The 14,269-nt window shown below is 41.4% G+C and overlaps 1 protein-coding gene across 8 annotated transcripts in view; it reads right to left on the bottom strand.

Annotated features, from left to right (window-relative positions):
• Positions 1–14,269, bottom strand: part of Mrrf (mitochondrial ribosome recycling factor) — a 56,788-nt gene that overhangs the window by 39,188 nt on the left and 3,331 nt on the right. For 3 of the 8 annotated variants that reach the window (XM_039105267.1, NM_001008354.1, XM_039105266.2), the window contains exons 2-4: positions 12,480–12,691; positions 5,958–6,113; positions 1,463–1,581 (exon numbers count right to left, since the gene is read on the bottom strand). In XM_039105267.1, coding sequence (XP_038961195.1) covers positions 1,463–1,581; positions 5,958–6,113; positions 12,480–12,663 — 459 coding nt within the window. In that variant the 5' untranslated portion in view covers positions 12,664–12,691. Of the gene's footprint in view, positions 1–475; positions 668–1,462; positions 1,582–5,957; positions 6,114–6,572; positions 6,670–12,479; positions 12,692–14,269 lie in introns of those variants that run through there. The other 5 variants (XM_006234069.3, XM_063283974.1, XM_063283973.1 and 2 more) reach the window with 3 other exon arrangements.

Here is a 14,269-nt window from a genome sequence, read left to right as displayed (position 1 = left end):
CAGCCTCACGAGTCTTCCAATTGGAGACAGTCTGTTCTGCTCCTGCTGCTAAGCGAGTTTGTCAGATCCAGCACACAGCCTGCTGTGGATGAGTCTCCTGAAACAGAGACCAGAGCAGGAAGGTGAGGAAATGGAAGCCCAGGGAGGAAGTAACTTGCCAGAGGACCAGGCCAGTTGGAGGTGGAGACAGGACTAGATTTCTGGTTCTCTAGGTTTCTCAACTACAGCCTGAAGGTGAAATGCAGCTCATCCTCCAGTCTCTAAAGTCAGGCACTCTATGTATTGATATCTAGTCTGAACAAAAGTGAATTCCTGGAGGGTCTTCTCCAAATTCTAATACAGGGTCAAAAATGGCACTGTTTTACCTGTCTCAAGAGTTTCTAGTTTATTTTGAGGCAATTTCATTGATCTTCCTGCCTCCCACCCCTAAAAGCTGAGATAACAGACACATGTCAGCACTCCTGGCTGCCCAACATTTTTTTTTTTTAAAGATTTATTCATTTATTATATGTGAGTACACTGTAGCTGTCTTCAGATACACCAGAAGAGGGCATCGGATCTCTTTACAGATGGTTGTGAGCCACCATGTGGTTGCTGGGAATTGAACTCATGACCTCTGAAAGAGCAGTCAGGGTGCTCTTAACCGCTGAGCCATCTCTCCAGCCCGCTGCCCAACATTTTTAAAAGAGAAAAGTCAATTAGTCCAAACCATTTAGAGAAGGAAGATACTTTGTATGTCATTTAGGGTTATTAGCTTCTTTGGAAACTAAAAACTGGAGCATCTGTTAATACTAATTACCATGCCTACATTCCTACCTGGCAATCTTCAGCAAGAACTGAGCAGAGGTGTCCCAGAAACAGGCCACATGACTACTTCCAGGTGTGGTGGTTTGAATGAGAATGGCCCCCTTAGGTGCATATATTTGAATGTTCGGTCCCCATTTTGTGGAACTGTTTGGGAAGGATTATTATGTGTGGCCTTGGAGGAGGTACGTCACTGGGGGTCAACTTTAAAGTTTCAAAGGCTTTTAGCTATGCTCCAGCTCCATATCTGTCTGCCTGCTACCATGCCCCTGGTAGAGAATAAGCCCCTGGAACTGTGAGCCTCAAATTAAGTGCTATCTTCTAGAAGTTGCCTTGGTCATGGTGTTTTTGTTATGGCAATAGAAAAGTAACTAAGACAGTAGGTTACCAGAGCCTCACATTCCCCCAAGAGACAATCACGGCTCTCCATTATTGTTTTTCAAATTACTTGAAAAGTAAGTACTTGGTCACTGTAATATTTGAGTAATATTTGAGTTTAACAGGTAAGAAATACAAAAATAAGAAAGCTTTCTTTATCCTAAATTTTGTTTAATAAATTTCTTTCAAAACAGAAGGGAACATTTCCTTCTGACCTAATCAAACCTCCTTTATTCCAAAAGAAACTCTGAAGACAGACCCTTACAATAAGGCACCTTACCTCTGGGAAGCTGGCCATATTCACCAGAATCAACTGTGGCGACTTCATGGAGATCTGGCCAATCTGGTTTAGAGCAAGCTTCCCATCAGCAGTTACCACAGTAATATGATCAAGGGATCCTAAAGAAAAAGTAATAAGGTTTTAGGATTCTAAAGGACCTTAGAAGCCTTTATCTCTTTATCTAATTCAGATTCACAAACATACATAAACCCCTTACCAATGGGACAAGGCTGTTCATAGGAAGCTTCAGGCAGCAGAGAGAGAATGTATGTAACACTAGAAGAACCACATTGGAATTCCTTACTGGAACCAAGGTGAGTAACCATTCTGGTGTGCCTGGACTTAAAGCCTTTCCTTTGACATAGGACAGCTCATCTCTGATGGAAGTCAGGACAGAAACTTAAGCAGTGCTGGAACCTGGAGCAGGAGCTGATGCAGAAGCCATAGAGGGGTACCGCTTACTAGCTTGTCCCCACAGCTTGCTCACCCTGCTTTCTTATGGAGCTCAGGAGCAGCAGCCCAGGAGTGGCCCTCTCCCATCAATCACTAATTAGGAAATACCCTACAGGCCTGCCTACAGTCTGATCTTCTAGAGGCTTTTCCTCAGTTCAGGCTCCCTCCTCTCACATGACTAGCTTAGGTGAGGCTGACATACGACTACCTATCTAGCACAGAGCTGAAACTGAAAAAGATCCTCCTTCCAACAGTGCTGCCACTCAGCTACAACAGCACAGAGAAACCAATCACTTATCCTTCTGTGTGCCCTGGTTTCCAACGAGCTTAAAAAGAGTGGCTGCTTGCATCACGACAATGATCACTACAGCTGAACAGAAACTACGGAAGATACGGAAGAACCACGCTGAGAAGTTACCTTGTATTCCTCCTCTCTCACTTCAACCATCACTTTATAGCTGAGGAAGTGAGACTTGAGAAAAATAAACAGCAAGACCACAGGGCTGACAAGTGAAAGACAATCCAGAGCCAAGAGTCTAACTCATGTGTGCTCATGTCTGATTTCTAAGTTCTCCTCTATACAGAACTGTGCACACAATCACCAGGGCTTTAGCCTTTACGCTTGCCACCCCCACACCCGCCCCCAGAGATCCCGAGTCTGTTGTAATGTTTTGAATTCACCACACAATTCTAGCATACAGCCGGTTCAGAACAACTTCCTTACGTTTGTTCCCTTGCCTTTGGTCCTGAAACCCTCTTCAGAAACAAGCCCAGGAAAACAAAGCACAGATCATAAACCTCACTGCTACCCTAGATCTGATCCTTTTCCAGACCTGAGGAAAACTTTCATTAGTCAAAAAAGATAAATAAATCCACAGCTCTACATGGAAAATTATTCAAAGTCCCTGATTTCCTATGCAAATGGAACTAGCAGAAAACCCTTATCACTCACAGTAGGGACCACTCACCACTCGTGGATGGCTTATTCAGAGACACAAAATAGGGTCCTGGAGGTGGGGGAGGGATCCTTCAATACACTGAAGCTACTCTGACAATATGTTGTAGGATTAATGCATCACCACAGATCAGACTTGAAGTACTCATCCAGATTCAGTGTCATCATAAGATGACAGACAGTAGTTGGCAACACTGGCTTTAACCTGCCAAATGTATAATGATAAAAAAAACTCCACAATTCTAAAATTCCACGGACTTAATACCAACTCACTGCTCCAAGACTCTAAGCCCCTTCTGGGTGTCCACTTCCTGATCTTTAAATGAGACAATGTACATAAAGTGCTTTTATGAGAATTAGACCCAATAGTATACTGAAAAGCATTTATAACTATGACCCAATAGTACTGCTATGATTTTTGGAAGTTTTGTGTTTTAATCAAACTAACATCCTTGCACGTAATTTCCCTTCTATCAGGAATATACTTCCCTTTTTTTGAAATTATAAAAGTTATTTACTTTACCATAGGTTTGAGAAATACCAATGCTCAGACTACTTAATCATTTTTAAATGACCACACCACCCAAAGTGATCCAAGGAATCAGTCATTGATTGGTATAAATTAGTTGGCTGAATCACCTTATAAATTATTTACAGTTTTCTCATCTTTTAAAATTAACTATAATCACTTAGAAGTTTTAGTTTCCGGTTTCCAGACATTAATAGATGTAGCAGAAGAGAACTAATACCTCAATAACATCGGATCTTTCACTCCATAGTATTTTAGATTCACTTATAATTTTCCTCAACATTTCTTAAATAAATCTTATTTAAAGCTAGGTTTATTGACTCACTCCCATGATCCTAGTGTTTTAGAACTCAATATGTAAGCCATTATGTAGAAATATACTTCTTTACTCAGATACATCTTTGCCCCCTCTTTAACGTCTCTCTGTAGTGGTACAGGAACCCTGTCTGACTCTTCAGCTTTTGGACCTTTCTTACAAGCCCTCAAGCATCCTAAGCATGCTTCAACAACAACGATGGTAGCCTTAAGTTACTGACTATGTCCTATAAGCAGTGCTTCAAGATAATACTCTTTAATGCTCTCATTAACTTATAAGATGATTATTATTGCCATCATTTCACAGATGAGGAAACTGAGGCAAACAGAATGATTTGCCCACTGTCAAAACAGCTCTTAAATCCCAGTACAAGCATGACCATGCCCAGCTGTGTATTCACTGCTCTGCTGTGGTATGTGGTTTTATACACAGTGGTTTCCCTGTCTGCCCTTTCATAGGAGGTTCTAAGTTCCTGGACGTTAGGAACCAGATCTCCCTTCCCCATGTCTGTACCTAAGTGCCACAGAGTGTGTGCTCAGCAGCACTGCGGCAAGCGAACACACGGACGATAAAGGATGAGGGAAAGCAGCACAAGGACAGGACAAGCCTGCATAGAGGGCAAACACCGGCATAAGTCCGCTGTCTCTGAGATGGTCATGGGATAGATCCAAGTGAAGAGGAAAAGTGTGGCTGGCTCAAGTAGCAGAGAGAGATGAAATGGAAGAACCTGTCTAGCAGAGAGTCTGGCTAAGTCTAGCTTGTTTCGCACAGCTTCTTTACAGCCTCAAATTCTACACAAAACATTACACAAACTCAACCCAAAGAGAAGGAAAAGGAGAGGTCTGCTACAGATGGGTCTTAGCTCAGCCTCCCCGACGGGCTCTGAGAGCCTGTGCCACAGAAGTTGCCTCCTGCACATGTAAGTGTGCAGTTGCGGTGGTTCCTATCCCTTCAATCCATATCGACATAATGCATCAAATCCTTCCCTCAATCTGTCCCCAGTGAGAATCTCCCTCAAGCTCACTCCTGCCCCTCATTTTCTCAGAGGTTAACATTTAACAAATTACACTCCCACCCTCTTTCCGAGCCCATCATCTTTTTAAGTTCAACAAGAGTGGAACTGGCTGGCTCATTTTAAGTATCACGTTTCTCCCTGGGCTTCTCTCAAGCTGCTCTCTGGTTTCGGCTGCAGAATGTTAACAGGCCAGAAAGCACAGGGGAGACAGAGCACTTTATCAGTTTCATACCTAAAATAATAATCAAGCTTAAAATAAACAGTTGGGAGAGATTGAATGGCACGCTGTACTGTCAGCAGAGGCAGAAACACCCCAGAACAAAGGTTAACAAATGCCAGGAACTGCCTTCTAGTCTCCCGCCAGATCGCATCTCTGAACTCAACATGGTTCTGATCATTTTTATAATGAACTGAGGACTTTTCACAAACAAGTTCATGAAATACCTTCTATTTTCCTTACGAACTTCCCCAATCAAAACACGAATGGGAGAGGCTGAAGCTCCTGCAGATACCTTCAGAGGGGGTCCCAGGCTTAACTATAGGATGATGACAATTTGCAAAAGGCCAATTTAACAGCAATTGGATTTTTCCTGCCTGCTTGCACCATTAGCTGACAACCCACTTCTCCATCACATCTGCAAACAGTTCTCTTAGACAGCTCTGACATTTCCCACTTAGAAAAGCCACTTTCAGGAAGCTATTAACCTAAACGGAATCTTCCTGGTCAAGCTCTTGGGCACAAAAAGGCCTCAGGTGGGCAAGTCTATAGACTCTGGTTTTCAGTACAGGCTAAGAACTACCAAATAGGACAAACTGGGGAAGAAGCAGACTAAGGACATGAGCTATGAGCCTAGATGCCTACATTTGCTTACAGTACCCACAACTATAAAAGAACCCATCTTTTCTAGAGTGTAGTTCCACAAAAGCACTGGGGACAGCTTTTCTCACCACAATGCTAATTCTCAGTAGGCCAAGCCCCGATATCCCACAGGAGACAGAGCTTAAATGGACACATCCAACACTACTCCAGAGCCAGAAGATACATTAACTCAGTTACAGTCTACTGCCCCACTGTCTACGGCAGGCACTGGACAAGGAAACACCTCAGTTATGGAAAAGTAACTGCTCAGAAACACCAAGTAGTGAGGCCAAAGCTGGAGCTGACACGGTGACACGGCCAAGTTCTTTCCCACTGTAACACTCCCTGAAACGGGTTCAGCCACTAACCTGGTGCAGTCCTTATGTTGAGAGTCTTATTGAAATTATCTTTAAGTGCTTCCATCACAGATTTCATGTCTTCATCCACCTCTTCCAAACTGATTATGTCCTCAACCAAGGCAGTGTTAATGTTCACTCTGGCCTGGGGCTGTCCTTTCCCTTTGGCTAAAAAGTGAACATCCAGTGAACAACAGAATAGAAGCACATCACAAATAACAAGCATTGGCCATTTCTAAAAGTGCCTGCTGTGCACAGGGCAAATTGTCAAGGGCTAGAATTTTATAAAAATCATCTCTGCCCTACGCCGGAGCTCACATCTACTGGGTGTCAGCCAGCTCCCACATCAGTGCTCAATCCTTGCACATTAGCAAGGGCACAGGCCTTCCAGTTAGACATTCTGGGTTTAACCAACCGCAGAGCACACTGGCTCTGTGACGTTAGGCAAGCCTCTCTCTCTCTCTTTGTAAAAGACTAATAAAGTCTGTATTATAAAGCTGCTACAGGAATACAAATGAAGTTACTTACATACCCAAAAGAGTACTGTACATATACCAAGGAATCCAGGAGGAAATTAATACCTTATTTTTCAGAGAAACAGAAGACAAGAAAGGTAAAGTAACTTGCCTAAGGTCACAGGTCAGGAAATGATCAAGTCAAGATTTGGTCCCAGATCTGTCTAATTTTAAGCCCATGAACTTTTCGTAAGACCATCTCCACAAATCTAATGGAGAGAAAGGAAGTGCATTAATTCGGTTTCAATCATACTAAGACAAGGTTAGGCTCAGCACTGTGTGGCTGATCTGGACAAAATGAACTGCAGAGACACTACACTCTACCCACCAGAGCACATTGACGAGCGGGTTAGAAAATCAACAGTGCTGGAGGGCGGATGGGATCTGGTTTCATGTCTAAACGTCAGGGGGTTTTCACATACGCTCTGTAATATGCATATGACACAAATACTCTTGTATTTCTACATGGGGGTAGGAAAGGAGCAGAAAAATGAAAATACCTAAATAATATCTCTGTAATGAAGACTATTTAACAAAACAAAGTTCATTCAGCAATTTTTATTTCTATAGCGAGCTTGACTGTTCTGTGTTTATAATGCAATTTCGAATACCTTCTTCCATTTGATACTCAAGACAGTTCACTGAGGTAGGAAAATAAGAGCTCTGGGATGCAAGCCATTTAAATATTTGCCCAAAGTAACAAATGAACAAGAAGCAAAGTGACTTTTCCCAAAGGTCTGTTCAAGTCACCATCCTGCTTGAAGTCCCCACTGCTTTTGAGTAAACAAGCTAAGGGGCTTATTATTTTTGGAACTGATAAAAGATGTCAATTCAAAAACACTCATTACAAGCAGAACAGTAGAAGCTAATCCATATTTAGGCAGATTGTGAATAAGGAAGACCAAAGACATACAGATCACTCTAAAAGCTGAAGAGAAAAGACAGACTTATCCATAGGGGTCAAAATTACATGCTGAATGAAGAGGCTGGACACAGAAACACATACTACAGTAAAAAACAAAAGCCATATATGAGAATAGATCCTGAGTAGTATGTAACAGACAAAGCCGACCCATGACAGCAGACATCTGAGTAATAAGTACCCTCAGGAGACACGGGGAAAGGACACTCACGAGATGTGGGTGGAAAGGGACTTCTGATGTGGGAGAGGGCTCTACCATTGAGCTACAGTACCAGCCCTCTGGTTTCTGAATGTCTTGCTAGGTCTGTCTGCCTGTCTGTCTATCTGCTTCAGCCTCCTGAGGACTAAAATTATAGGGATGGGTCCCCACACACCGGTCCTTGATTGAGGGGTAAGAGGAGTCTTGGCTACACTAGTGATTTCAGTTTGTGAAAATTGGCAAGTTGTAGTTTTATTTCTATGAAAAGACTAAAAAAAAAAGTTAAGGGTAACTAGCCAAGTAAAGACAGATGGTTATACGCACATAGTCTGCAAATCAGCAGAAATGAAAAAGGAATAAAGAAACCTGATTAACTTAATAGAAAGGAAGAAAAAGAAAAAACCACAAGAAAAGTACAAAACAAAATTAAAATGTAAATACTCAACAAAATAAGATAAACAGAAATGAACCAAAATGACTAGCCAAAAGCTCAAGGCTCTCAGTAAGACTTTAATTTAACCATTCAGAATATACAAGAAAATGTATAAATATATGAAATTACAGGTTTAATGGATAGGAAAAATTTTATAAACCTGAAAAATAATGATGAAAATAAAGTCAGTTTTACTATATCAATAGCAAGCAAAATATTTTAAGACAATGCATTGTTAGAAATGAGGGCTTCTTCAAAATAGTATCAAAAGACATGTAATAATTCAGGTGTAAAATATGCACATATACATAAGGTAGCCTCAAAATGAAAAAGGGTTACTGTCCACTCTACAACCCTACCAGGAGATCTTAACACATTTTTCTTGGTAAATGCTAAGCAGAGCAAATAAAAAGCACATGGAAAATGTGATCCTAAGCATGGCTACTTTACTGCCATCACTCAGGAAGCTACCACATCTGTGAGTTCAAGGCCATCTCCGTCTACACTGTTGAGTTCCAGGACAGCCAGAGGCACATGTTGAGACCTCATCTCAAAAAAAAAGTAAGTAGAAAACACAAAAATATTATTTATCAACAAAATAAGAGACACAACATTAAAAATTACTTAAAGCTTGTAACACTGATAGTCTTCTGACAGAATGGTGATATGAAAGATATAAACACAAGCTAAGAAAAAGAGAACATATAAGATTTATCAAAACAGTAAAAAATTTCATCTTAAGAGGCTATTGGGCACAATTTTAGACCAACAGCTTTGAAACAGAAAAAAAAATCAAATACAGAAAATATAAGCAGTCTCATAATTACTAAACAGACTGAATCTGTAATTTTAAGTCTATATATGCATACCAGATCCAGATGAATTTACAGGCAGTTTCTACTACCAATGAGGCAAGGACCTCATTAGTCTGACTTTAAACCATCCTATTACAAGAGAGATGTGCTCCTCTCACAGCATGAGGCTAATGTAAACAGCAAAACCTAAAACGACAGAGTTCAGTTTGTGGAATTACATTCAGGCAAATTTTATACATGCAAACACAGACTAAAGAGCCTAATACTTAATCCAATATACAAGCTTGATAAATCCAGCAACGAATACACAGATTGTGGACCAAGCAAGATATATACAAATTATTACCAAGAACAAGTAGAGATCTCATCAAAAATGCAAAAATCGTTTAACAGAAAAGTTATGATGTTGAGTTATTCTATTAGATTAAAAGCAGCGGAGTGTAGGGGATTTGGAACAGAGTAGAGCACATGCTTAGCACACACCAGGCCCTGAGTTCAATCCCCAGTAGTGCAAAAACTAAAGGTAAGGAGATAGAACCATCTCACTAAACATGGTGTATCATTTCATTAGAATTTAATGTCTTTTTAAAAAGTTCAAGAATTAGATTATTTGCTTTAAAAAAGACTATGAAAAATATAAAGGAAACATTCTTCACGTCATATATAAGAAGTATTCTATCTAAAGTCAAGAATAAATGAGGGATGCCCAATATCACCAATGGCACCTACTTAAATTAGACTAGGGTTCCTGGGCAATGCAGTGAGGGTGTAAAGGGAGAATGGGGATTTATGTGCATGCACACTCACCAAAGCACATATATGAGAACGTTTATATTTTAACAATATTTTGAGTTTAACTCCAAATTGGAAGCCACCCAGATGCCACTACAGGATAGCTACGTAAACTGCAGCACACTCAGAACACTATAAAAATCAAAGCATACAGCAACTGTTGCAGGAACAGGCAAATACCTCACGAGACATCTGTCACCCCACAAAGCCAGACAAAGAGTTCAAAAAGAATAAAATTAATCTATGGTGTTAAGGCCAATCACTTGGAGAAGATTCTAGAGTATAAAAATATTTTCTTCCTCTTTTCTTTTTCTTTTTTATAACTTTTGTTTCTGTTTTCATTTGGATGTTACTTTGTGGTTACTGTTTTGAGACACTGTCACTGTGTAACTATGGCTGGCCTAAAATTTGCTATTGTAGTGACCTTCGGCTTCTGACTCCCAAGTGTCAGGATTACAGGCATGTGATACCATGCCATGCCAGACTTTATTTCTCTTCGTTTTATTTTATTTTCCTATTTTATGCATTCCTGCACCACATGTGTGCCTGGTACCCAGGGAAGCCAGAAGAGGGTATTGGATCCTCTGGAATCGTAGTTACAGTTGTAAGATACCATGTAGGTGCTAGGAATCAAACTCTGGTCCTCTGAAAGAGCAGCCAGTGCTCTTAACTGCTAAACCATCTCTCCAGTCTCGCTACTTTTTATTTCTTGATCTAGGAGATAGATAAATGGTTGTGTACACCTTCCAAAAATCCAGAGCCAATCACTTAACAACATAATTATGTGCTTTTCTGTATACATTATACCTCAAAATAAAGTATGAGTATATCATAAAGTGATATAATAATGATACCATTTTCTAGAAAATGTTGGTTTGTGACTAACAAAAGAAGAAACAGTCACACAGAAGAAAAAGGCAAGGAAAAATGTGTGTAATAGGTAGAGGTCTGCAACAATGTGTGTGATAGGCAAAGATCTGCAGTAAAGTGTGTGATAAGCAGAGATCTACAGTAATGTGTGTGATAGAGATCTACAATAATGTCTGTGACAGGCAGAGATCTGCAGCACAGCATACAAGGCTTTACGGCTGATTTATGGAAGGAAGAGCAATTTGGTGTAGAAACAAAGCAGTTCAACAAAAACCACGCACATAAGGGAATGTGGCACACAACATACGCGTTCACACCAACTGGATGACCGAGTCCTGGCCACACGGCTTACAGCCTACTTGGAAAGAAAACCAAAACTGAGTTTTAGTTTCTGAGTTTTTTTGTTTTTGTTTTTGTTTTGTTTTTTTTTTTTTTTTTTTGAGGGAAAAAAAAAATCTCGCTCTACAAACCAGGGTGTAGCCTAGAATTCACTATGCAGTCCAGGAACACCTTGAGCCAGAAGTAATCCTCCTGCCTCAGACTCTCAAGCACTGGGATTACAGGTGTGAGCCACCACAGTCAGTTTAACAGTTAAGATTATTAATTCATAACACATTCAGAAATAAAATCCCTTGGGACAGAAACGAGTTCTTGAAAAAGATACAAAGAAAAGAACTGAAAATGACCACAGTAAAAGATATTCCTTCTAACACAAACACTAGGGACAGTATCCCCACTGTAGAAAGACTCCAGGAGGTTGGGGATTTAGCTCAGTGGTAGAGCGCTTGCCTAGGAAGCGCAAGGCCCTGGGTTCGATCCCCAGCTCCGAAAAAAAAGAACCAAAAAAAGAAAAGAAAGACTCCAGGAAATTTAAGAGACTGTCAGCAGCCAGAGGAAAGATGCTGCCTGCAGACCACACTGGGCCTCAGAAGCCACAGGTTCCCTGGATGAGTCCACGGGCAACTGTTAACATATTTGCAACATGTTAAAATCTGTATTCGTTAGTCATAAAGGTTTCTTTACTGTAAAATTGTAATTGTTTTCAATGGATAATGATAAGGATTTGATTAAAAAGTGGTAAAAATAGCATACAAATCAAACACTAACTTAACAGAAGATAAGTCTTGTAAGCATTACTTTTCCTTCATCAAAATGTCAATTCTCTTTTCAACAAAAAGCAAGTCTGGGTCTGTGTCAAAGCAAAAAGGAAAGTCGGGGGAGGGGGAGAGGGGAGAGGGTGGAATACCCAGCAGCTTCTTTCTAGCACCATCTTCAAGGGCGCTCCCTGACTAGCCCCTGCAAACAGCAGGCTTGCCTGATCATTTACTGTCACTCATTCATCCCACAAAGGCCCTGGAGAGTGCTAAACAACAAAAAAAGAAACTGACCTTCATCAGATCCAATAGGGCAGGCAGGTAACAACCAATAATCAATTTTACAACTGATTGGTGAGTTACTACAGTTCTAAGTGTGTCAAAGAAAAATAATAGTGTACATGAGTGCATGTAACAGGGGATCTGACCCAGGCTCAGGCCAAGGAAGGCATCCTAGAGGAAGTGGCATTTAAGCTAAGACCTGCCGTACATCAAAATCTCATTCTTAGATGACATAAACCATTAAGATCATCCATCTAAACCCATGGCTTTAGTGCTCCGTTCATCCAAAAACCCTTCTGGCTTTAATTATACCCCAATCTGAATCTTCCGAGAACTCGAGTGTATGCTTATCCCCCGCCACAAGCCCTCCAGTTTGCTTGGCACTTTTACCTCTAGTTCTGCATCTAAATGAAATAAATTAGGCATTTTCTGAGCCACTAACAAAAATAAATGGGGTATAATGGTAACAAAACAAGGTTCTAACACAGTTGGTCTGTGAACGTCTGAGAGATACCATTCCCTTACATGGGAAGAAAAGAAATTCAGGACATCTCTGAGATCTCTGCCAAACATGAGAGAGAGAGAGATGAGATTGGGAAGGAGATCCTCTACCTTTGGCCTTCTTGGTTGCAAACTGGCGAACTGGCACTGCTGGGTGGGCTGAGTACTGTATATGGTCACGTTGTCTTCCTCGCACTGTCTTCATGGGAACTTCTGAAACAGGTCTGCTCAAATCAGCCAGGTAGCTGCTAAAGGCAGGATGTAGTAGGCGAAAGCATCTTATTCCCAAGGCCATGACGGGAGAGAATCCTCAGAAGCAGCCACTACAAAGAAAAACACAAAAAGATCTCAGGAAGCTGGGTAGTGGTGGTGCCTGCCTTTAATTCAGCACTCAGGAGACAGAGGTAGGCAGATCTCTGGGCTGTCCTGGCCTACAGAGTGTTCCAGGACAGCCAGGGCCATGCAGAGAAACCCTGTCTCAAAGAGGAGAGGGGAGAATTTCACTAAAAGAAAAGCTACAGCAACTTACAAAATGAGTTTATGCCAACTTTCAAGCAACTCCTCAAAGTAAGCCATGACCTTGGCACTGTGTATACATTATCCCTAACCCTCTTCCCAGCAGCCCCGGGAAGAACTGTTATCCTCATTTCACAGGATGAAGAGACTGAGGCTCCTGACCCACCCAGTCTGCAGAGTTCCAGCGCATCTAAATGCCTGCTCAGCAAATGTGCAGCAGCCTAACTCTGCAATGACGCTAATTAAGCCCTTATACGAGCAGAAGCACCAAATCCTGATAAAGCTTAAGAGGAAGGGCCGAGTACTAGAAGGGAAGTTTAAGTAAGAAAAACATTTTAATAGGCATAAAATGACTACAAAACGTACATGGCGGCATTAAATTAAAATTTTCTTTGGTTCCTTATGCACTGATTACCAATTAGAATGCACTTTAATTTGAGTCTGAAGCATAAGTGAGGCTTGAGGTCTTCTCCGCAGTCTAGAACTGGGAAATGCCACCATCCACTCACTTAACACAACTTATACACACTTCCTGAGGTCTTTGACCATACAAAGATGCTCCTGCTTCCTCTGATACAGAACACAGTCCTAGCCAACCAGGAGAGCTTCTGCCAAGAGTCTGGCTATTAGCTAAAAACTAAGAACAATTAGTATCAAGTGTCGGGAAGCACTATCTTTGAAAAATCACATCTCGTTAGAAAACAACTGCTAAAATGTTGATGCAGCATAATGGAGTAACAAGAGCCAGCGGGAACATAAAACCCAATCCCAGATCCACCCCTGACTGACAGATCCACCCTGACAGATCCACCCTGACAGATCCACCCTGACAGATCCACCCCTGACAGATCCACCCCTGACAGATCCACCCCTGACAGACAGATCCACCCCTGACAGATCCACCCCTGACAGATCCACCCCGGGAGTCTCTGCCTCTTCATCTTCTCTTCTGTGAAATGAGATTGGTACTTATTTCTTCAGGTTGGGAATAATGAAGATTGGCAGGTAAAACCCTTGGCATGGTGACTACTAGACAGCAGCTATCAGCTTTCCTTAGGGTCAGATACAAGAAAGACACTTGCGGTGTCAGGACTGAGGTGTAAGGTGGCCTGGATTCAGTCAGACAGGGATGTGGATTGCTGTCTGGGGCAATTCATCCTTCCCCTCTCAATGAGAAAGATAAGCTTCATTTAAAAATGAAATACTGAGTACACATAAAAAAACATACACACACCTGGAAAACATCCAGCCTGGTACCTGGAATAGCTAACTGCTCAAGGCGTGTGACTATTACTACTATTGTGACTTCTTCTAAATGAAAAAGGGAATAACACATAATGCCATGTGTGGTGAGGCCTGCCTATAATCCCAGCAGTTAGGAGGTA

Source organism: Rattus norvegicus, chromosome 3 (assembly GCF_036323735.1).
Source record: "Rattus norvegicus strain BN/NHsdMcwi chromosome 3, GRCr8, whole genome shotgun sequence".
Taxonomy (NCBI): Eukaryota; Metazoa; Chordata; class Mammalia; order Rodentia; family Muridae; genus Rattus; species Rattus norvegicus.
This window is presented reverse-complemented; position numbering and strand designations above follow the sequence as displayed.